We start from the raw sequence: 20,660 nt of genomic DNA on the forward strand, positions 1-20,660 counted from the left end.
CCGCGGGACCCCCGACCCAAAACTGCGGGACCCCCGACCCAAATTGCGGGACCCCCGACCCAAATCCACGGGACCCCCGACCCAAACTGCGGGACCCCCGACCCAAATCCGGCCCCGCGGGACCCCCGACCCAAATCCGCGGGACCCCCGACCCAAAACCCGCGGGACCCCCGACCCAAACTGCGGGACCCCCGACCCAAAACTGCGGGACCCCCGACCCCAAAACCGCGCCCCGACCCCAAAACTGCAGGACCCCCAACCCCAAACCCGGCCCCGCGGGACCCCCGACCCAAACCCGCGGGACCCCCGACCCAAAACTGCGGGACCCCCGACCCAAAATCCGCGGGACCCCCGACCCAAAACCCGCGGGACCCCCGACCCAAATCCGCGGGACCCCCGACCCAAAACCCGCGGGACCCCCGACCCAAATCCGCGGGACCCCCGACCCAAAACTGCGGGACCCCCGACCCAAATCCGCGGGACCCCGAACCCAAACCCGCGGGACCCCCGACCCCAAACCCGCGGGACCCCCAACCCAAAACTGCAGGACCCCCGACCTCAAATCCGGCCCCGCGGGACCCCCGACCCAAAACCCGCGGGACCCCCGACCCAAACTGCGGGACCCCCGACCCAAACCCGGCCCCGCGGGACCCCCGACCCAAACCCGCGGGGCGGATTTCCCCTTCCCGACCCCAAACCCCTCGGCTTTGTCCCCAATTCCTGCCTGGGACTGTTTTGGGGAGGGGGCTTCGGGCGGGGGGGGGTCGCGGCTGGGCCCTGGGGGGGTTTTTGGGGTCCCCGGGGGGGTTTTGGGATCCTTGGGGGGTTTTTGGGTCCCCGGGGGGTTCTGGGGTCTCGGAGAGGCTCCCCTGGGGGTTTTTGGGGGTCCCAGGGGGTTTTTGGGGTCCCTGGGGGTTTCTGGGGGTCCCGGGGGGATTTTTGGGTCGCCGGGGGGATTTTTGGGGGTCCCGGAGGGATTTTTGGGGGCCCCCGGGGGGTTTTTGGGTCCCCGGGGGGATTTTTGGGGTCCCTGGAGGGGTTTTGGGTCCCCGGGGGGTTTTGGGGTCCTGGGGGATTTTTGGGGTCCCCGGGGGTTCTGGGGTCCCTGAGAGGCTCCCCTGGGGGTTTTAGGGGGTCCCGGGGGGTTTTTGGGGTCCCTGGGGGTTTCTGGGGGTCCCGGGGGGATTTTTGGGTCGCCGGGGGGATTTTTGGGGGTCCCGGAGGGATTTTTGGGGGCCCCCGGGGGGTTTTTGGGTCCCCGGGGGGATTTTTGGGGTCCCTGGAGGGGTTTTGGGGTCCCGGGGGGTTTTGGGGGGTCCCAGGGGGTTTTTGGGGTCCCAGGGGGTTTTTGGGGTCCCTGAGAGGCTCCCCTGGGGGTTTTTGGGGGTCCCCGGGGGGTTTTTGGGGGGTCCCAGGGGGTTTTTGGGGTCCCTGGGGGGTTTTTGGGTCCCGGGGGGTTTTTGGGTCCCGGGGGGATTTTTGGGGTCCCCGGGGGTTCTGGGGTCCCTGAGAGGCTCCCCTGGGGGTTTTTGGGGGCCCCCGGGGGGTTTTGGGGTCCCCGGGGGGTTTTGGGGTCCCTGGAGAGGTTTTTGGGGTCCCCGGGGGGATTTTTGGGGGTCCCGGAGGGATTTTTGGGGTCCCCGGGTGGGTTTTGGGGTCCCCGGGTGGGTTTTGGGGTCCCCGGGGGGGGTCCCCGCCTGTTTTGGGGTTCTCCGGGACCGAGGGACAATCGGGAATTCTCCGACCCCCCAAAATCCCGCGCGGGGGCGGCGCCCGCGGCAGCTCCTCCCCCCCCGTGTAAATACCAAATAAATGTGGATGTTCGCCCACTTTGGGGCATCTGGCCGGTTTTGGGGCGCTTTGGGCCGGTTCCGGCTGCTTTTGGGGCGCTTTGGGCCGGTTCCGGCTGGTTTTGGGGCGCTTTGGGCCGGTTCCGGCTGCTTTTGGGGCGCTTTGGGTGTTTTGGGCCGGTTTCAGCTGGTTTTGGGGCGCTTTGGGCCGGTTCCGGCTGGTTTTGGGGTGGCTTGAGGAAATTTGGGGCGGTTTCAGCTGGTTTTGGGGTGCTTTGGGTGTTTTGGGGTGGTTTCAGCTGGTTTTGGGGTGGTTTGGGTGCTTTGGGGCGGTTTCAGCTGGTTTTGGGGCGCTTTGGGTGTTTTGGGGCGGTTTCAGCTGGTTTTGGGGTGGTTTAGGATGAGTTTTGGGGTGGTTTGGGTGTTTTGGGGCGCTTTCAGCTGGTTTTGGGGCGGTTTGGGTGCTTTGGGGCGGTTTCAGCTGGTTTTGGGGTGGCTTGAGGAAATTTGGGGTGGTTCCAGCTGGTTTTGGGGTGGTTTGGGTGTTTTGGGGCAGTTTCAGCTGGTTTTGGGGTAGTTTAGGGTGAGTTTTGGGGCGGTTTGGGTGTTTTGGGGCAGTTTCAGCTGGTTTTGGGGCGGTTTGGGTGTTTTGGGGCAGTTTCAGCTGGTTTTGGGGCGGTTTGGGTGTTTTGGGGCAGTTTCAGCTGGTTTTGGGGTGGTTTAGGGTGAGTTTTGGGGCAGTTTCAGCTGGTTTTGGGGTAGTTTAGGGTGAGTTTTGGGGCGGTTTGGGTGTTTTGGGGCGGTTTCAGCTGGTTTTGGGGTGGTTTAGGGTGAGTTTTGGGCCGGTTCCGGCTGGTTTTGGGGCAGTTTGGGTGAGTTTTGGGGCGCTTTCAGCTGGTTTTGGGGTGGTTTAGGGTGAGTTTTGGGGCGCTTTCAGCTGGTTTTGGGGTGGTTTAGGGTGAGTTTTGGGGCGCTTTCAGCTGGTTTCGGGGAGGTTTAGGGTGAGTTTTGGGGTGTTCTGGGCTGGTTTGGGACCGGTTTCGGGGCTATTTGGAGCCAGGTTTGGCCCTGGGATTGGGGCTCCATTTTGGGGCCATTTTAGCTCAATTTTGGGGCCGTTTTGGCTCCGTTTTAGCTCCATCTTTGGGCCGTTTTAGCTCCATTTTGGGGCCGTTTTAGCTCCATTTTTGGGTCTGTTTTAGCTCCATTTTTGGGCCATTTTAGCTCAATTTTGGGGCCATTTTAGCTCCATTTTTGGGTCTGTTTTAGCTCCATTTTTGGGCCATTTTAGCTCCATTTTTGGCTCTGTTTTAGCTCCATTTTTGGGCCATTTTAGCTCCATTTTTGGGCCATTTTGGCTCTGTTTTGGGTCGGTTTCAGGCCCGCAGCCGTTCCCTCTGTTCACGCCGGGCTCGGCGCCGCTTTTTGCCTCCTCCAGCCCCGTTGGTGCCACGGCTGCTCTTACCCCGCTTTACCCCTTTTATTATTCCCTGTTCACTTCCCAACTTCAGCCCCGTTTACCCCGCTTTTGGTGGCTTTTACCCTAATTTCCCCATTTTCCCATTCCCAGCCCGCTTTTGGTGGGTTTTACCCCAATTTCCCCATTTTTCCCCATTCCCGGCCCGCTTTTGGTGGCTTTTACCCCAATTTCCCCATTCCTGGCCCGCTTTTGGTGGCTTTTACCCCAATTTCCCCAATTTCCCCATTCCTGGCCCGCTTTTGGTGGCTTTTACCCCAATTTCCCCAATTTCCCCATTCCCAGCCCGCTTTTGGTGGCTTTTACCCCAATTTCCCCATTCCTGGCCCGCTTTTGGTTGGTTTTACCCCAATTTCCCCATTTTTCCCCATTCCCAGCCCGCTTTTGGTCGATTTTACCCCAATTTCCCCATTTTCCCCCATTCCCGTCCCGCTTTTGGTCGGTTTTACCCCAATTTCCCCATTTTTCCCCATTCCCGGCCCGCTTTTGGTGGCTTTTACCCCAATTTCCCCATTCCAGGCCTGCTTTTGGTGGCTTTTACCCCAATTTCCCCATTCCCGGCCCACTTTTGGTCTGTTTTACCCCAATTTCCCCATTTTTCACCATTCTTGTCCCGGTTTATGCTGGTTTGGCTCTGTTTTAGCTGGGTTTTCCCGGTTTTTTTCCGGCTTTCCCCCGTTTTTCCTCGTTTTACCCCGTTTTTTCCCGGTTTTCCCCCGTTTTTCCCCGATTTTTCCCCGTTTTACCCCGTTTTTTCCCGTTATTCCCCGTTTTCCCCCCGTTTTTTCCCGGTTTTCCCCCGTTTTTCCCCGTTTTTTTCCCGGTTTTCCCCCGTTTTTCCCCGATTTTTCCCCGTTTTACCCCGTTTTTTCCCGGTTTTCCCCCGTTTTCCCCCGTTATTCCCCGTTTTTCCCCGTTATTCCCCGTTCTCCCCCGTTTTCCCGGCCGCTCTCCGTGAGGGGCGGCGCCATTTCCCGCCCCCCCGGCCCCGGCGGGACCGGAAGCGGAAGCGCGTGGGCGCGCGCGCTGCCCGGAAGCGCGTGGGCGGCGGCGGCGGTTCCGGTTCCGGCGGCGGCGGCGGCGCGGGGGAGGCACCGGGAGAGGAGAGGGAGAGGAGGAGGAGGAGGGAAAGGGGAAAGCGAACGACGAGAAGCGGCGGCGCCGCCGACAACACCGGCAGCGGCGCCAGCAGCGGAAGCCGAGCCGCTCCTCTCCCCCCCCCGCCCCGCGCTACCGGGGACGATCCGCCCCCCGCCCCCCCCTCCCGGTCCCCGCCCGCCTCCTTCCCCGTTTCCCCCCTCCCTTCCCGTCCTCCTCCTCCTCCTCCTTCTCCCGGAACCCGCCTCGCTCCTCCCGGCCCGCGCCGCCCCCGCAGGTTCGTCCCGGGGGGATCCCGGTGTGTGGGGGGGCGGAATTACCGAATTACCGGGGGTTACCGGAGCGGGGGGAGCGGCTCGGGATGAAGGCAAAGCCCCGCAGGCCGCCGGGGAGGGGCCGCGGGGGCTGCGCGGCGCTGCCCGGTGGGCGGCGAGGGCCGGAGCGCGGCCCCGGTAACGGCGGGGGGGTCCCGGTAACGGGGGAGGGGGAGGGAAGGGGAGGGGGCGTTGGGTAAACACGGAGCGGCCGCACGGGCGGCTCCGGGCGGGCGGGGGCTCCGCAGCACCGCCCCGCCCGGCGGGGGTGAGCCAACACCGAGCCCCCCCGCCGGTCCCGGGGGCACCGGGAGCGGCACCGGGAGCGGCACCGGGGCCGGGCCCCCCCGTGGCGGCGGCGTGGGAGGCCCCGGCCGCGCTCCGGGGCCGGCGGGGCGGGCGCGGCGCCGCCCGGGGCCGGGCCGGGCAGGCCGGGGCAGGCTGGGACCGGCGCTAACGGAGCGGGGCAGCCCCGGGCACGGCCCCGCCGCCGCCCCGGCGCCGCTCGGCCCCTCCCGGCGGCCATTTGGGGCCTTTGAAGCGGCTGCCGGGAACCGGGAACCGGGATGGGCCCGGGGGGCGGCAACGGCACCGGCCGGGGGCTGCGGTGCTTCCCCGGGGGGCGCCGGTTCCCTCCGGGGGGCTCCGGTTCCCTCCGGGGGGCTCCGGTTTCTCCCGGGGGGCTCCGGTTCCCTCCCGGGGGTCTCCGGTCCCTTCCCGGGGGCTCCGGTTCCCTCCGGGGGGCTCCGGTTTCTCCCGGGGGGCTCCGGTTCCTTCCCGGGGCTCAGATGTGAATTCCAGCCCCGGAAATTTCCCTTTTCCCCGCTCCTTTTCCCGGTTTATTTTGGTTTTCTTTCCCCTTTTCCCGGTTTATTTTGGTTTTTTTTTCCCTTTTCCCGGTTTATTTTGGGTTTCTTTCCCCTTTTCCCGGTTTATTTTGGGTTTTTTTCCCCTTTTCCCGGTTTATTTGGGATTTTTTTCCCCTTTTCCCGGTTTATTTTGGGTTTTTTTCCCTTTTCCCGGTTTATTTTGTTTTTTTCCCCTTTTCCCGGTTTATTTTGGGGTTTTTTTCCCCTTTTCCCGGTTTATTTTGGGTTTTTTTCCCCTTTTCCCGGTTTATTTGGGATTTTTTTTTCCCTTTTCCCGGTTTATTTTGTTTTTTTCCCTTTCCCCCTTCCTCTTTCCCCCTTTTTCCTCCTTTTCCCCATTTTTCCTCTCTTTACCCCCTTTTTTCCACCTTTTCCCACTTTCCTCCCCGTTTTCCCATTTTCCTCCCCATTTTCCCCCTTTTTTCCCCATTTTCCTCCCTTTTTTCCCACTTTCCTCTCCCTTTTCCCCTTTTTCCCCCTTTTCCCCCATTTATCTCCCCCTTTCCCCATTTTTCCCGTTTCCCCCCATTTTTCCCTGTTTTTTCCCTATTTTTCCAATTTTTTCCCTATTTCCCCCCATTTTTCCCATTTTTTTCCTATTTCCCCCTGTTTTTCCCCTATTTTTTCCCTATTTCCCCCCTGTTTTTTCTCTATTTTTCCCTGTTTTCCCCCTGTTTTTTCCCTATTTTCCCCTGTTTTTTTCCTATTTTCCCCATTTTTTTCCTATTTCCCCCTGTTTTCCCCGTGTTTTTTCCCTATTTTCCCCTTTTTTTTCCCTATTTTCCCCATTTTCCCCCTGTTTTTTCCCTATTTTCCCCATTTCCCCGTTTTCCCCCTGTTTTTTCCCTATTTTCCCCATTTCCCCATTTTCCCCCTGTTTTTTCCCCATTTTCCCCCTGTTTTTTCCCTATTTTCCCCATTTCCCCATTTTCCCCCTGTTTTTTCCCTTTTTTCCCCATTTTCCCAATTTTTTCCCTATTTTCCCCCTGTTTTTTCCCATTTTCCCCCTGTTTTCCCCCGTTTTCCCTCCCTCCCTCCTCCCTGGCACATCTGGGCGCGCTCCCAGCTGTGGATTTTGGCAGCCGAGCCCGTCTGGAGCTGAGCTGGGTTTGTTTTGTCTCCTCCCTGCACCTCCAGCCAGGGAAATTTCCCTTTTTCCCCCTTTTTTGCCTCCTTTTCCACATTTCTCTTCATTTCCCCCCTTTTTCCCCCTATTCCCCCCCCTTTCCCCCCCTTTTTTCCCTTTTCTCTCATTTTTGCCCCCTTTTCCCATTTTCTCCCATTTTCCCAACTTTTCTTCCACTATTTCCCCCCTTTTCCCCCATTTTTCCTCTTTTCCCCATTTTTCTCCCATTTTTCCAACTTTCCCCCCCATTTCCCCTAATTTCCTCCAATTTCCCCCAATTTTCTCCCATTTTTTCTATTTCCCCCCCTTTCCCCTCATTTTTCTCCCATTTTTCCCCCATTTTTCCCCCATTTTTCCCATTTCCCCCCCTTTCCCCTCATTTTTCTCCCATTTTTTCCCTTTTTTCCCCCATTTTTCCCCCATTTTTCCCATTTTTCCCCCTTTTCCCCCATTTTTTCCCCATTTTTCCCCTTTTTCCCCACCCCGGGGTCTCTGAGCTCTCTCTCCCCACAGGAGGAAGAGGATGAAGGCCGGCTGCAGCATCGTGGACAAGCCCGAGGGAGGAGGGGGTAAGGGACCCCAAAATCCCAAAAATCCCAGAAATCCCAATTCCCATGAAGGATAAAAGCATTCCCTGATTTTCCCAAAAAAAAAAAACAACACTCCAAATCTGATTTTTCCCAAAAAAACCCCGACCCCAAACTAGATTTTTCAAAAAAAAACCCACCCAAAATCAGATTTTTCCCAAAAAAAATCCAACCCCAAACCAGATTTTTCTCAAAACAACCCCAACCCCAAATTAGATTTTCCCAAAAAAAACATCCCCAAATCAGATTTTTTACCAAAATTTAAAAAAAAAAACAAAATCCCACCCCAAATTGGGTTGTTTGGGTTTTTTTTCCCTAATTCCGTCCCTGGGATTTTGGCTGGAATATTGAGTGGGATTCCAGGCAGGTTTTATCAATTTTTGGGATTTTTTTGGTGATTAGTGGAATTCCAGTCCAGTTTTTTGGTGGTTTTTTGGTGGGTTTTTTTGTGGGTTTTTGTGGGGTTTTTTGGGGTTTTTGTGGGTTTTTAGTGGTTTTTTTTGGGGTTTTAGTGGTTTTTTTGTGGGTTTTTAGTGGATTTTAGTGATTTTTTGGTGTTTCTTGGGTGGATTTTTAAAGAAATGGGTCTGAAAGGAGTCAGAAGCAAAGAGCTGGATGGGAAACCTGGAATTCCCTGCTCCCACGTGGAATACTGAGCGGAATTCCAGGCCCCAGTGATTAATGGAATTCCAGCCCAGTTTTCCCGATTTTTTGGTGGGTTTTTGTGTTTTTTTTCACAGGTTTTAGTGGGTTTTTTGTTAGTTTTTCACGGATTTTAGTGGGTTTTTTTTGGCGTTGTTTGGGTGGATTTTCCATGGAAATGGGGCTGAAAGGAGCAGCTGGGTGGGAAATCTGGATCTGCCTGCTCCCACACGGAATATTGAATTCCACCCAAGTTTTACAATTTTTCTGTGGTTTTTCACGGGTTTTAGTGGGTTTTTTGTGACTTTGAGTGGTTTTTTTGGTGATGTTTGGGTGGATTTTCCATGGAAATGGGGCTGAAACGATTCAGAAGTGAGCAGCTGGGTGGGAAACCTGGAATTCCCCACTCCCACAGGGAATATTGAGTTCCACCCGAGTTTTAAATTTTTTTGGTGGGTTTTAGTGTTTTCTTTTTGGGTTTTAGCGGGTTTTTGGGTGGTTTTTGGGTGGATTTTCCACGGAAATGGGGCTGGAAGGAGTCAGAAGCGAGCAGCTGGGAGGGAAACCTGGAATTCCCCACTCCCACAGGGAATATTGAGTTCCACCCGAGTTTTAAAATTTTTTGGTGGGTTTTAGTGTTTTCTTTTTGGGTTTTAGCGGGTTTTTGGGTGGTTTTTGGGTGGATTTTCCATGGAAATGGGGCTGGAAGGAGTCAGAAGCGAGCAGCTGGGAGGGAAACCTGGAATTCCCCAATCCCACAGGGAATACCGGATGGAATCCCACCTCCAGCCCCATCCCCACTGATCCCCCATCGTTCCCTAAACAACATTTCCCATTTCCCTCCATTCCCCCCCATTGTTTTTCCCCATTTCCCCCCCTTTTCCCAGCATTTCTTCCCCCATTTCCCCCCATTTTTTCACTATTTCCCCCCATTTTTCCACCACATTTCCACCATTTTTTTGCCATATCCCCCCGCTTCCCCCTCATTGATCCCACAGTTTCCCCCCATTTTTTCACCATTCTCCCCAATTTTTTCACCATTGATTCCCCCCTGTTTTCCCCTCTGTTTCCGCCCCATTTCCCCCCCATTTTCTCACCATTTCCCCCCCATTTTTTCACCATTCCCCCCCATTTTTTCACCATTCCCCCCCATTTTCTCACCATTTTCCCCCCATTTTTTCACCATTTTCCCCCAATTTTCCCCCCATCTCCCCCCCCATTTTCCCCCCATTTCCCCCCATTTTTTCCCCATCTCCCCCCCATTTTTCCCCATTTTCCCCCCATTTTCCCCCCATTTCCTCCCCATTTCCCTCCCATTTTTCCCCCATTTCCCCCCATTTTCTCCCCATTTCCCCCCATTTTTTCCCTATTTCCCCCCATCTCCCCCACCATTTTCTCCCCATTTCCCCCCATTTTTCCCCCGTTCCCCCCATATCCCCCACCATTTTCCCCCCATTTCCCCCCATTTTTTCCCCATTTTCCCCCCATTTTTTCCCCATTCCCCCCCCCATTTTCCCCCCATTTTTTCCCCATTCCCCCCCCCATTTTCCCCCCATTTTTTCCCCATTTCCCCCCCATTTTCCCCCCATTTTTTCCCCATTTCCCCCCAATTTACCCCCATTTTCTCCCCATTTCCCCCCCATTTTCCCCCCATTTTCTCACCATTTTCCCCCCATTTCCCCCCAATTTCCCCCCCATTTACCCCCATTTTCTCCCCATTTCCCCCCCCATTTTCCCCCCATTTTCTCACCATTTTCCCCCCATTTCCCCCCAATTTCCCCCCCATTTTCCCCCCATTTTCTCACCATTTCCCCCCCATTTCCCCCCAATTCCCCCCCATTTACCCCCATTTTCTCCCCATTTCCCCCGCCAGGCTACCACTTCCCGGAGTGGGCGTACAAGACGGAGTCGAGCCCGGGCTCGCGGCAGATCCAGCTGTGGCACTTCATCCTGGAGCTGCTGCAGAAGGAGGAGTTCCGGCACGTCATCGCCTGGCAGCAGGGCGAGTACGGCGAGTTCGTCATCAAGGACCCCGACGAGGTGGCACGGCTCTGGGGGCGCCGCAAGTGCAAGCCCCAGATGAACTACGACAAGCTCAGCCGTGCCCTCAGGTGACTTAATTTGGGGTTTTTTCCCTTTTTTTTCCATGAATTTTGGGGTTTTCCAGCTGGCATCATGCTGGTGTTGGCTCATCCATCAGGGTTTTGGTGGCACGGCTCTGGGGCCACCAGAAATGGAAGCCCCAGATGAACTACGACAAGCTCAGCCGTGCCCTCAGGTGACTTAATTTGGGGTTTTTCCCTTTTTTTCCCATGAATTTTGGGGTTTTCTAGCAGGGTGTCATACTGGTGTTGGCTCGTCCATCAGGGTTTTGGTGGCACGGCTCTGGTGGCACCACAAGTGCAAGCCCCAGATGAACTAGGACAAGCTCAGCCGCGCCCTCAGGTCAGCCAAATTGGGGTTTTTTCCCTTTTTTTTCCATGAATTTTGGGTTTTTCCCCATGAATTTTGGTTTTTTTTGGCGGGGTGTCACAGTGGTGTTGGCTCGTCCATCAGGGTTTTGGTGGCACGGCTCTGGGGGCGCCGCAAGTGCAAGCCCCAGATGAACTACGACAAGCTCAGCCGTGCCCTCAGGTGACTTAATTTGGGTTTTTTCCCTTTTTTTTCCATGAATTTTGGGGTTTTCCCCATGAATTTTGTTTTTTTTTGGCAGGGTGTCACGGTGGTGTTGGCTCGTCCATCAGGGTTTTGGTGGCCTGGGCCTGGTGGCACCACAAACTACGAGAAGCTCAGTGGCGCCCTCAGTTCAGCCAAATTTGGGGTTTTCCACTTTTTTTCCCATGAATTTTGGGATCTTTTTGCCTTTTTTTCCCATTAATTTTGGGGGTTTTTTTCCTCGTGAATTTTGGGGTTTTAGGTGGGATGTCGTGCTGGTGTTTGCTCATCCCTCAGGGTTTGGGGTTGGGGTGTGGTTTAAGGTCCTTTTCCACCCCAAAAATATCCCAGGATTCCATCAGGTGGGATTTTAGGGATGAATCTCTCCCTGCTCTGGGTGATTCCAATGGATTTCCCATCCCTGGGAATGCCCAATTCCAGCTTGGAGCCACCTGGGGAGGTGGGAACTGCCCCAGCCCTGCATTTTTAAGGATATTTGGGCAGGAAATTAGGAAGGAATTCCTCAGGAATTCTGGATTTTTCAGGATATTTGAGCTCATTCCAAACCAAACCATCCCAGAATTCCATATTTTGGTTAAACAGGATATTAGGAAGGATCCCTGAGGAATTAGGAAGAAATTCTGGATTTTTGAGTGCTTCGATCCATTGTTTGTTTTTTTTTTCCCCACTTAAAAAAACCAATTTATTTGCAGATATTACTACAACAAGAGGATCCTGCACAAGACCAAGGGCAAAAGATTCACCTACAAATTCAACTTCAACAAACTGGTGATGCCCAATTATCCCTTCATCAACATCCGGCCCAACGGTGAGCCTCAGGAATTTGGGAATTCCGGGTGGGAATGGGGCAGAAAAACCAAAAAAAAACCCAACTCGAGGATGTGGAATATTGTTTTTTCCCCAGCCAGCCTGGATAAAATAAAAAAAGCAAAACCTGGGAGCAAATCCCCGCTGTGGAGGGGGATGAGGGGTCGGGTTTATCTTTCCCCGGGGATTTTTGGGATTTGTGGGATAAGAGGATCAGCCTCGGGATGCAGTCCCGGGGTGGCTCAGGTGAGTTTATGGTGTAAAAATCCACGGCTTTTTCTCCCTTCTCTCCCCCTTTTTCCCGCTCCTTTTCACCCCAAAATTGCAGGTTTTTAACCCATTCCTGCCCCAGGGTTGGGAGGGATTCCGTAGGGACGCGGCAGGAATTCCTTGGATTTTGGTTAAAAATCAGAAATTCTTCCCTGGAGGAGAGAGGATAACGAGGAAGGGTTTGGGAATGGAGCATAAATGTCCCTTTTTTACCCTAAAATGGTTCTGCCAGGTTTATCCTGGAATCAGCAGCGGTTTCCTGGGAAAAGGGTCTTTCCAAGGGGATTTTTAAAGGAATTAAACCTCTAAGAGCCAAATTCCCATAGCTGAGGGATTGTCCTCATCAGGCACAGTGGGAAAATGAATCCATAAAAACAGAAAACCCCTCTGGAAGTCAATATTCCCAGAAATTCCAAACTTTTCTCCTCACAAAATCTCAATTTAGAGGAGCCGGGCCTAGCAGGAGCTGCTCCAGTGGAAAGCCTGGATGGCAAATCCAGCAGGAAAAAAAGCAGGAAAAGTGGGGAAATTGGTGATTATTTAATTCAAAAAGATAGAAAACCCCTCTGGAAGTTGATATTCCCAAAAATTCCAAACTTTTCTCCTCACAAAATCTCAATTTAGAGGAGCTGGGCCTAGCACGAGCTGCTCCAAGGGGAAAGTGTGGAGCCCCAATCCAGCAGGAAAAAAAAAACAGGAAAAGTGGGAAAATTGGGGATCATTGAATCTAAAAAGATAGAAAAACCGCTTGGAAGTTGATATTCCCAGAAATTCCAAACTTTTCTCCTCACAAAATCTCAATTTAGAGTTGACCAGCCCGGCACACTCTGCTGCAGGGCAAAGCCTGGAAAGCCAATGCAGCAGGGAACAAAACAGGAAAAAAAGCAGAAAAAGTGGGGAAATTGGTGATTATTGAATCCATGAAGATACAAAACCCCTCTGGAAGTTGATATTTCCAAAAATTCCTAACTTTTCTCCACAAAAAGTATAAATTTAGAGTAGCTGGGCCTAGCAAGAACTGCTCCAGGGGAAAGTGTGGAGCACCAATCCCTTAGGAAAAAAACAGGAAAAAATTGGGAAACTGGTGATTATTTTAATTAAAAAAGATAGAAAAACCCTCTGGAAGTTGATATTCCCAGAAATTCCAAACTTTTCTCCTCACAAATTCTCAATTTAGAGGAGCTGGGCCTAGCATGAGCTGCTCCAGGGGAAAGTGTGGAGCTCCAGTCCAGCAGGAAAAATGGTGATTGTTGAATCCATAAAGATAAAAAAACTGCCTGCAACTCGTTGTTCCCAAAAATCCCAAGCTTTTCTCCACAGAAAAGTCCTGATTTGGAGGGTCCTGATCCAGCTTCCAGGGCAAAGCCTGGAACAGCGACCCAGGAGGGAAAAAAGCAGGGAAAATAGGGATAAAAGCAGGGAAAATAGGAATAAAATCAGGTTCTGTGTGAGGGAAAAAGGGATTTTTCCAGGCTCCGGCGCCGCCGCCTCCCCTCCCTGAGGGAATCTCCGAGGTTTTGTTTTTCCAAGGCTCCGGGAAGGCCAAAAAACAAAAACAAAAAGGGAGAAATTCCTCCAGGTGTTGCTGTCTCCTTCACCTGTGTGGGCCCTTCTGGGGTTTGTTTTATTTTCTTTTTTTTTTGTTTGTTGGGAGAGGGGAATGTCTTTTCCAAGCCAAGGAACGGGGGTGGGAAGATGTGTCTGGAGCTGTAATTCCGTAATTAACTGGGAGCAAACGAGTTCGGGCAGTTCCCAGCTCCTGCTCCCTCCTGGCCCTGGGGCGCTGGGGAACAAAAATAATTTGGGAGAATTTGGAAGGCTCCTGGTTAATCCCAGCCCCTCTCATTCCCGCCCCCGTGGGGGTTGGGGTAGCAAACCTGGAATTTGGGGTTTTTCTCCAGGATTTCCCCTCCCTCACCGAGATTTTGGGTGGGAATTTGAGGGATTTGGGGTGGGAATTTGAGGGATTTGGGTGGGAATTTGAGATATTTCTGTGGATCTTTGAGATATTTCCATGGATTGATGAGATTTCCCCCCTCAGAGGTCAGATTTTGATGAATATCCAGGTATTTCCATGGATATTTGGGATATTTGAGACATTTCCATGGATTGATAACATTCCCCCTCAGAGAAGATGTTTCCATGGACATTGGAGATATTTCCATGGATTTTTGAGATATTTTTATGGACGTTGGGAGACATTTCCATGGATTGATGAGATCCCCTCTCAGATGAGATATTTCCATTGATATTTGGGTCTTTTCCATGGGTATTTGAGACATTTCCATGGATATTTGAGGTTTTTGCATGGCTTTTTCAGCCATTCCCACAGATATTTCAGCCATTTCCATGGGTATTTGAGGTTTTTCCATGGATATTTCAGACATTTCCATGGACATTTGAGTTTTTTCCATGGATATTTCAGCCATTTCCATGGACATTTGAGTTTTTTCCATGGACATTTGAGTTTTTTCCCATGGATATTTCAGCCATTTCCATGGACATTTGAGTTTTTTTCCATGGATATTTCAGCCATTTCAATGGACATTTGAGCTTTTTCCATGGACATTTGAGTTTTTTTCCCATGGATATTTCAGCCATTTCCATGGACATTTGAGTTTTTCCCATGGATATTTCAGCCATTTCCATGGACATTGGAGTTTTTTCCCATGGATATTTCAGCCATTTCCATGGACATTTGAGGTTTTTCCACGGATATATCAGCCATTTCCATGGACATTTGAGTTTTTTCCCATGGACATTTCAGCCATTTCCATGGACATTTGAGTTTTTTCCACGGATATATCAGCCATTTCCATGGATGTTTGAGTTCTTTCCATGGACATTTCAGCCACTTCCATGGACATTCGAGTTTTTTCCATGGATATTTAATTTCTCTCCATGGATATTTCAGCCATTCCTGCAGATATTTCAGCCATTTCCATGGACATTTGAGTTTTTTCCATGGATATTTCAGCCATTTCCATGGACATTTGAGTTTTTTCCATGGACATTTGAGTTTTTTCCCATGGATATATCAGCCATTTCCATGGACATTTTTTTTGAGTTTTTTCCATGGACATTTGAGTTTTTTCCCATGGATATATCAGCCATTTCCATGGACATTTGAGTTTTTTCCATGGACATTTGAGTTTTTTCCCATGGACATTTCAGCCATTTCCATGGACATTGGAGTTTTTTCCATGGATATTTCAGCCATTTCCATGGACATTGGAGTTTTTCCAATGGATATTTAATTTCTCTCCATGGATATTTCAGCCATTTCCATGGACATTTGAGTTCTTTCCATGGACATTTCAGCCACTTCCATGGACATTCGAGTTTTTTCCATGGATATTTAATTTCTCTCCATGGATATTTCAGCCATTCCTGCAGATATTTCAGCCATTTCCATGGACATTGGAGTTTTTCCAATGGATATTTAATTTCTCTCCATGGATATTTCAGCCATTTCCATGGACATTTGAGTTTTTCCCATGGATATTTAATTTCTCTCCATGGATATTTCAGGCATTCCTGCAGATATTTCAGCCATTTCCATGGACATTGGAGTTTTTCCCATGGATATTTAATTTCTCTCCATGGATATTTCAGCCATTCCTGCAGATATTTCAGCCATTTCCATGGACATTGGAGTTTTTCCCATGGATATTTAATTTCTCTGCATGGATATTTCAGCCATTTCCATGGACATTTGAGTTTTCCCCATGGACATTTCAGCCATTTCCATGGACATTTGAGTTTTCCCCATGGACATTTCAGTCATTTCCATGGACATTGGAGTTTCCCCCATGGACATTTAATGTTTTCCCCCAGATATTTCAGCCATTCCCATTAATGGATGCGACCCCGGCTCGGCTCAGAGCTTCAGCCGGACATCTCAAACCCTCCCCGCCATCCCCGGGGATTTCAGCCAGCTCCTCCCCGATCCCCAGACGCTCAGTGCCTGTTTTCCCCGTCTCCCCGCAGGCGTGGTCCCGCAGAGCGCGCCGCCGGTGCCCACGGCCTCGTCCCGCTTCCACTTCCCGCCGCTGGAGCCGGCGTCGCCGGGCGAGGAGGCGGCGGCGCGCTTCGGGCCGGGCGCGCTGCTGCCGCCGCCGCGCGCCGAGGCGCCGCCGGACGCCGAGAGGAAGCCGGAGCCCGCCGAGCCGGAGGAGAGCGGGCCGGACTGGCGCCGGGAGCTGCTGGCGCCGGCGCACGCGGCGGCCGGCGGCGCGGCGCCCAAGCGCAAGCCCGAGGTGGTGCTGCCGCTGTTCCCGCGGCCCGGCGTGTTCCCCGAGCACCCGCACAGCCCCTTCGCCGCGTCGCCGCTGCCGGGCCGCCCCGGCGTGCTCAACGTGCCCATCTCGCCGGCGCTGTCGCTGACGCCCACGCTCTTCTCCTACAGCCCCTCGCCGGGGCTCAGCCCCTTCGCCGCCGCCGGCAGCAGCTGCTTCTCCTTCAACCCCGAGGAGATGAAGCACTACCTGCACTCGCAGGCCTGCTCCGTCTTCAACTACCACCTGAGCCCGCGGACGTTCCCCCGCTACCCGCTGGTGGTGCCGCCGCTGCAGTGCCCGGTGCCGCTGGAGGAGCCGCCGCAGTTCCCCATCAAGCTGCAGCCGCCGCCCGCCGGCCGCAAGAACCGCGAGCGCCTGGAGAGCCCCGAGGCCGCCGGCCCGCCGCGCGTCAAGGTGGAGCCGGCGGCGCCCGACAGGGAGGACGAGGAGGAGGTCCCGCGGAAGGAGGAGGAGGAGGAGGAGGAGGAGAAGGCGGCGGTGTTCGCCCGCCCCGCGGCCCCGGCGCGGGCGCCCGGCGCGGCTCAGCCCGGCGCGTGCGGAGAGGAGAGCGCCGAGAAGGCGCCGCGGGAGTGGCCCGGCGAGGCCGGCGGCCAGGAGCGCCGGGAGGACGCCCTGATGCCGCCCAAGCTGCGGCTGAAGCGCCGCTGGAACGGAGATTCCCGGCAGGAAGCGGCCGAGGATTCCCGGCCCAACGGGATCTGGCACCTGCCCAAAGCCGTGGCCGCCGCCTCCGACACCTAAAGGCGGCCGGAGCGCCGGAGCCGGCCGGAGCGGCGTCCGTGTATTTATGTAGCAAGGTTGCCGAGCAGTTCGGGGTCCAGGCGGGGAGGGGGGCGGGCCAGGCCTGGGAATTTTTAGGGAATTTCGGGGGTGGGAGAAGGGAGGGGGGTGCGGGAAGCTTCGGGCTTTGTGTTGTTTCTGTTGTTGACTTGCAGGTGCAGACGCCGCAATTCCCGCTCGCTTTTCCCGGGAAAAGCCGGCTCCAGCTCCAGGACTGGCGCGGAGGAATTCCAGGCGCGGCCTCGGGGCCGCTCCCGGGCCTTTCGGGACACCGGGAATCTCCAGATCCGAGGACGGGGGGGGGGGATTTTTTTGGGATTTTTCGGGGTTTTTTTACGGATGAGAGGTTTTCCCGGCCATCCAGGAGCTGGTTTGGTTCTTCTTTTTTTTTGTTTTGGTTTTTTTTTGGTTTTTTTTTTGGGAAAAGGAGGAGCTTGGGAATTTTGCATCGGGAATTTTGCACTGTCCACGGAGCGGGGCTGGGGCGGGGGGGAAAAGGATTCAGGAAAACTCTCGGAGAATCGGGATGGAGGCCGCGTCGTTCCCGGCGGATTTCCGGGGAAAATTCCCCTTTTCCCGCCTTTCTTTCTCTCTCTCTTTCTCTCGCAGAAGCCATGAGCAAAACTCCAAACTTTTTCAGGGAATGGGAACGGGAATAACACAAAATTAACCGGATGCCTTTAATCCTAACGCATTAAAAATGTTGGGGTTTGGTTTTTTTTGTTTCTGTGTGCCCGGAGCGGGGATTTTTTTCCCGCTCCGGAATCCGTGTGGGTGGAATTTTTGGGAATGCTTGGAAGGAGCGCTGGAATGATTGTGGTGAGTCCCGGGAACGCCGGAATTCCCGGCGCCATTCCCAGATTTTTGGACCCTCCCCCCCATTTTTCTCCCCGTTTGACTCATGCCTTAAAGAAAAAAAAAAACAAAAACCAACAAACCACGTTTGGACTTTTTCTGGGAATTTTTTCCGGGAGCGCTCGGATGTCGTGGATCCTTCCTGGTTCTTGGGGGGAAATGCCAAACGCCGCCGTTCCCCCGCGCAGCAGCGGAATTCCGAAGGCTCCGGCTTGGCTCCCAGCGGGATCGAGCCTCGGGAAGCGCCGGGAGCTGCCCAGGATTCGCTCTCGGAGCTCGGATTTTGGGAATTCCGGGCTGGGGGAGGAAATTCCCCGCCGGGATCCCGGGAGCGATTCCCAGATCCCAGCCCGGCCGGGCGTGGGACCCTTGGAATGTGCAGTTGGGGTGGAGAAGCCTTGGATGATCCCAAAAAACGCGACCGGAGAGGCGCCAGGACGAACTCAGGAATCACACGAGGGGCCTTGCCCGGAATTCCCGCCGATCCCAAATCCCAGCGCCGGAACCGTCGGGAGAAACAAAAACAAAAAACGGGGGGAAAATCCCGGATTTTCCCCACCCCTCCTCTCCAGTCCTTTGGAATCGGAATCCCACGGGAAGAGAAGGAACAAAAAAAAAAAAAAAAGTTGGAATTTTTGTGGCTTTAGAAAAGGATTTTTTGGGATTGGGAGTTTTTTGGGAAGGGTGGGAATGTCGGGGTTTCCTGTCACAGCCATTGCACTGCAAAAAAAAAAAAAGAAAAAAGAAAACCAAGATGAAAAGTGGAAATGAAAATAAAAAACTTGGGAGAGTTCAGGGAATTCCGGACTCAGGACGACGGATCCGGCGCCTCTCGGGAATTCCAGAATTCCCAACGGAGCCCGGGAGGAGGAAAAACAACGAAAAAAAAAGCAGGAAGAGGAGAAGGAAAAGGTCAAAAAAAAACCAAAACAAAACGAACGGATTTAAAGGAAAAAAACCAAAACAACCAGATCAAAATTTTGTGGAAAAAAATCGGAAGTTTCAAGGAAAAATTCCTAAAATTCCACCGTGCCAAACCATTGAACAACAAACAAACCCTCGGGAAGTTGGGAATGGTTGGAATTCTCTCCCGGATGAATTTGCCCCGGAGCATGATCCCGTTTTTTCCAGCAGTTCTTTTTTTTTTTTTCGTTAATTTTGCTTCTTTTTCGTAGCAAATCCGTAGGAAAAATGTTTAAAAAATTAAAAAATTAAAAAAAAAAAAAAGACTTTTTGATGGGACAGCCCCAAACGGGGGGAATTTCTGGGGAGGAATTTCCCCGGAAAAGGAGGAAAAATCCAACAGCATTAATGGGGTTGTCCCGGATTTTTTTATTTATTCCATAATTATGTTGAGGTTTTTTATTATTTTAAGCTGTTTTTCCGTTGGTTTCTTTCTTTTTTTTTGCGTCTCAGCATCCTGGTGGGATTAAAAAGAAAAACCCAGGAATTTTCTCTCGGTTGAAATCATCAGAACTCCGGAAAAACTTTGGATTTTCCGGGAAATACTTTGATTTTTTAGCGCTTTTTAAACCGATATTTACGCTTTTGTTTTCGGGTTGATAAAACCCCTTTTTCGAGGGATTTCGAGGGATTTGAACTCTCCCCGGTGGGAATCCGGCAGGAATCCTTCGGGAAAATCGATGGAATTTGGGACGGGGAGCGTGGCTTTGTACATAGGGTGTAAAGTAGAGGGGCAAAAAAAAAAAAAACAAAACAAAAAAAAAAAAGACAAAAAATCCGAAATTTGTGCCTTTAAAATTAAATTCCGATTTCTATAAAAATCAGATTTAAGAAAGGGTTGCATATATATATTATATATATATATGATGGAATGCTAGAGAAATTTATGGATAATATACATATTTTTTTCCAGGGGTATCCCATAGCTCCGTATTTTGTTATGGAAGTTGAAAAAAAAAAAAAAAAACACGGAAAAAAGGAAAAAAAAAAGCGAAAAATAAAAGTATTTTACCTCGAATTCAGAACGTTAAATAAAAACCTTTTAACAGAGAGGCGCCGCTGCTTTCTTTGGGGCTTCTCCCGGGGTTTGGGATTTTTGGGAAGGGATTCCCGGGATCCCGGAAATTCCCCAGCTCCCGCTGCTTCTGTCTTTGGGGTTTTTGGGTGTCACCAAACCCTCAGTGTCCCCAAACCCTCAGTGTCCCCAAATCTTTGATGTCCCCATGTCCCCAAGTTCTCAGTCCCCATGGGTGTCCCCAAATCCTCACTGTCCCCAAATCTTTGATGTCCCCAAATCATCACTGTCCCCAAATCCTCACTGTCCCCAAATCATCACTGTCCCCAAATCTTTGATGTCCCCAAATCATCACTGTCCCCAAATCCTCACTGTCCCCAAATCATCACTGTCCCCAAATCTTTGATGTCCCCAAATCATCACTGTCCCCAAATCCTCACTGTCCCCAAATCTATGCTGTCCCCATGTCCCCAAATGTTCCCTGTCCCCAAACCCTCAGTGTCCCCATGGGTGTCCCCAAATCTTTGGTGTCTCCAAATGTACGCTGTCCCCATGTCCCCAAATCTTCCGTGTCCCGAAATCCTCAGTGTCCCCAAACCTTCCCTGTCCCCAAACCTTCCCTGTCCCCAAACCCTCCCTGTCCCCAAACCTTCCCTGTCCCCAAACCCTCCCTGTCCCCAAACCCTCCCTGTCCCCATGGGTGTCCCCAAACCCTCCCTATCCCCAAACCCTCCCTGTCCCCAAACCTTCCCTGTCCCCAAACCTTCCCTGTCCCCATGGGTGTCCCCAAACCCTCCCTGTCCCCAAACCCTCCCTGTCCCCAAACCTTCCCTGTCCCCATGGGTGTCCCCAAACCCTCAGTGTCCCCATGGGTGTCCCCACACCCACACTGTCCCCAAACCCTCCCTGTCCCCAAACCCTCCCTGTCCCCATGGGTGTCCCCAAACCTTCCCTGTCCCCAAACCCTCCCTGTCCCTGTGTCCCCAAACCCTCCCTGTCCCCAAACCTTCCCTGTCCCCATGGGTGTCCCCAAACCTTCCCTGTCCCCAAACCCTCCCTGTCCCCATGGGTGTCCCCAAACCCTCCCTGT

The 20,660-nt window shown here is 52.9% G+C and overlaps 1 protein-coding gene across 2 annotated transcripts; it reads left to right on the top strand.

Moving 5' to 3' along the window:
* The first annotated feature begins 4,288 nt into the window (after positions 1–4,288).
* Positions 4,289–19,605, top strand: ETV3 (ETS variant transcription factor 3). Of its 2 annotated transcripts, XM_077789369.2 has the most exons (5): positions 4,289–4,642; positions 7,188–7,243; positions 9,777–10,014; positions 11,272–11,387; positions 15,647–19,605. In XM_077789369.2, exons 2-5 carry the CDS (start codon positions 7,198–7,200, stop codon positions 16,696–16,698), a joined length of 1,452 nt encoding a protein of 483 aa, XP_077645495.1. In that variant the 5' UTR covers positions 4,289–4,642; positions 7,188–7,197; the 3' UTR covers positions 16,699–19,605. The 2 variants fall into 2 exon arrangements, with proteins under 2 accessions (XP_077645495.1, XP_085417026.1); XM_085560900.1 differs by lacking the exons at positions 4,289–4,642; positions 7,188–7,243; positions 9,777–10,014 and adding an exon at positions 10,031–10,537.
* The last annotated feature ends 1,055 nt before the right edge of the window (positions 19,606–20,660 follow it).

This window comes from Lonchura striata, chromosome 25, assembly GCF_050655825.1.
Source record: "Lonchura striata isolate lonStrDom1 chromosome 25, ASM5065582v1, whole genome shotgun sequence".
NCBI classification, from domain to species: domain Eukaryota; kingdom Metazoa; phylum Chordata; class Aves; order Passeriformes; family Estrildidae; genus Lonchura; species Lonchura striata.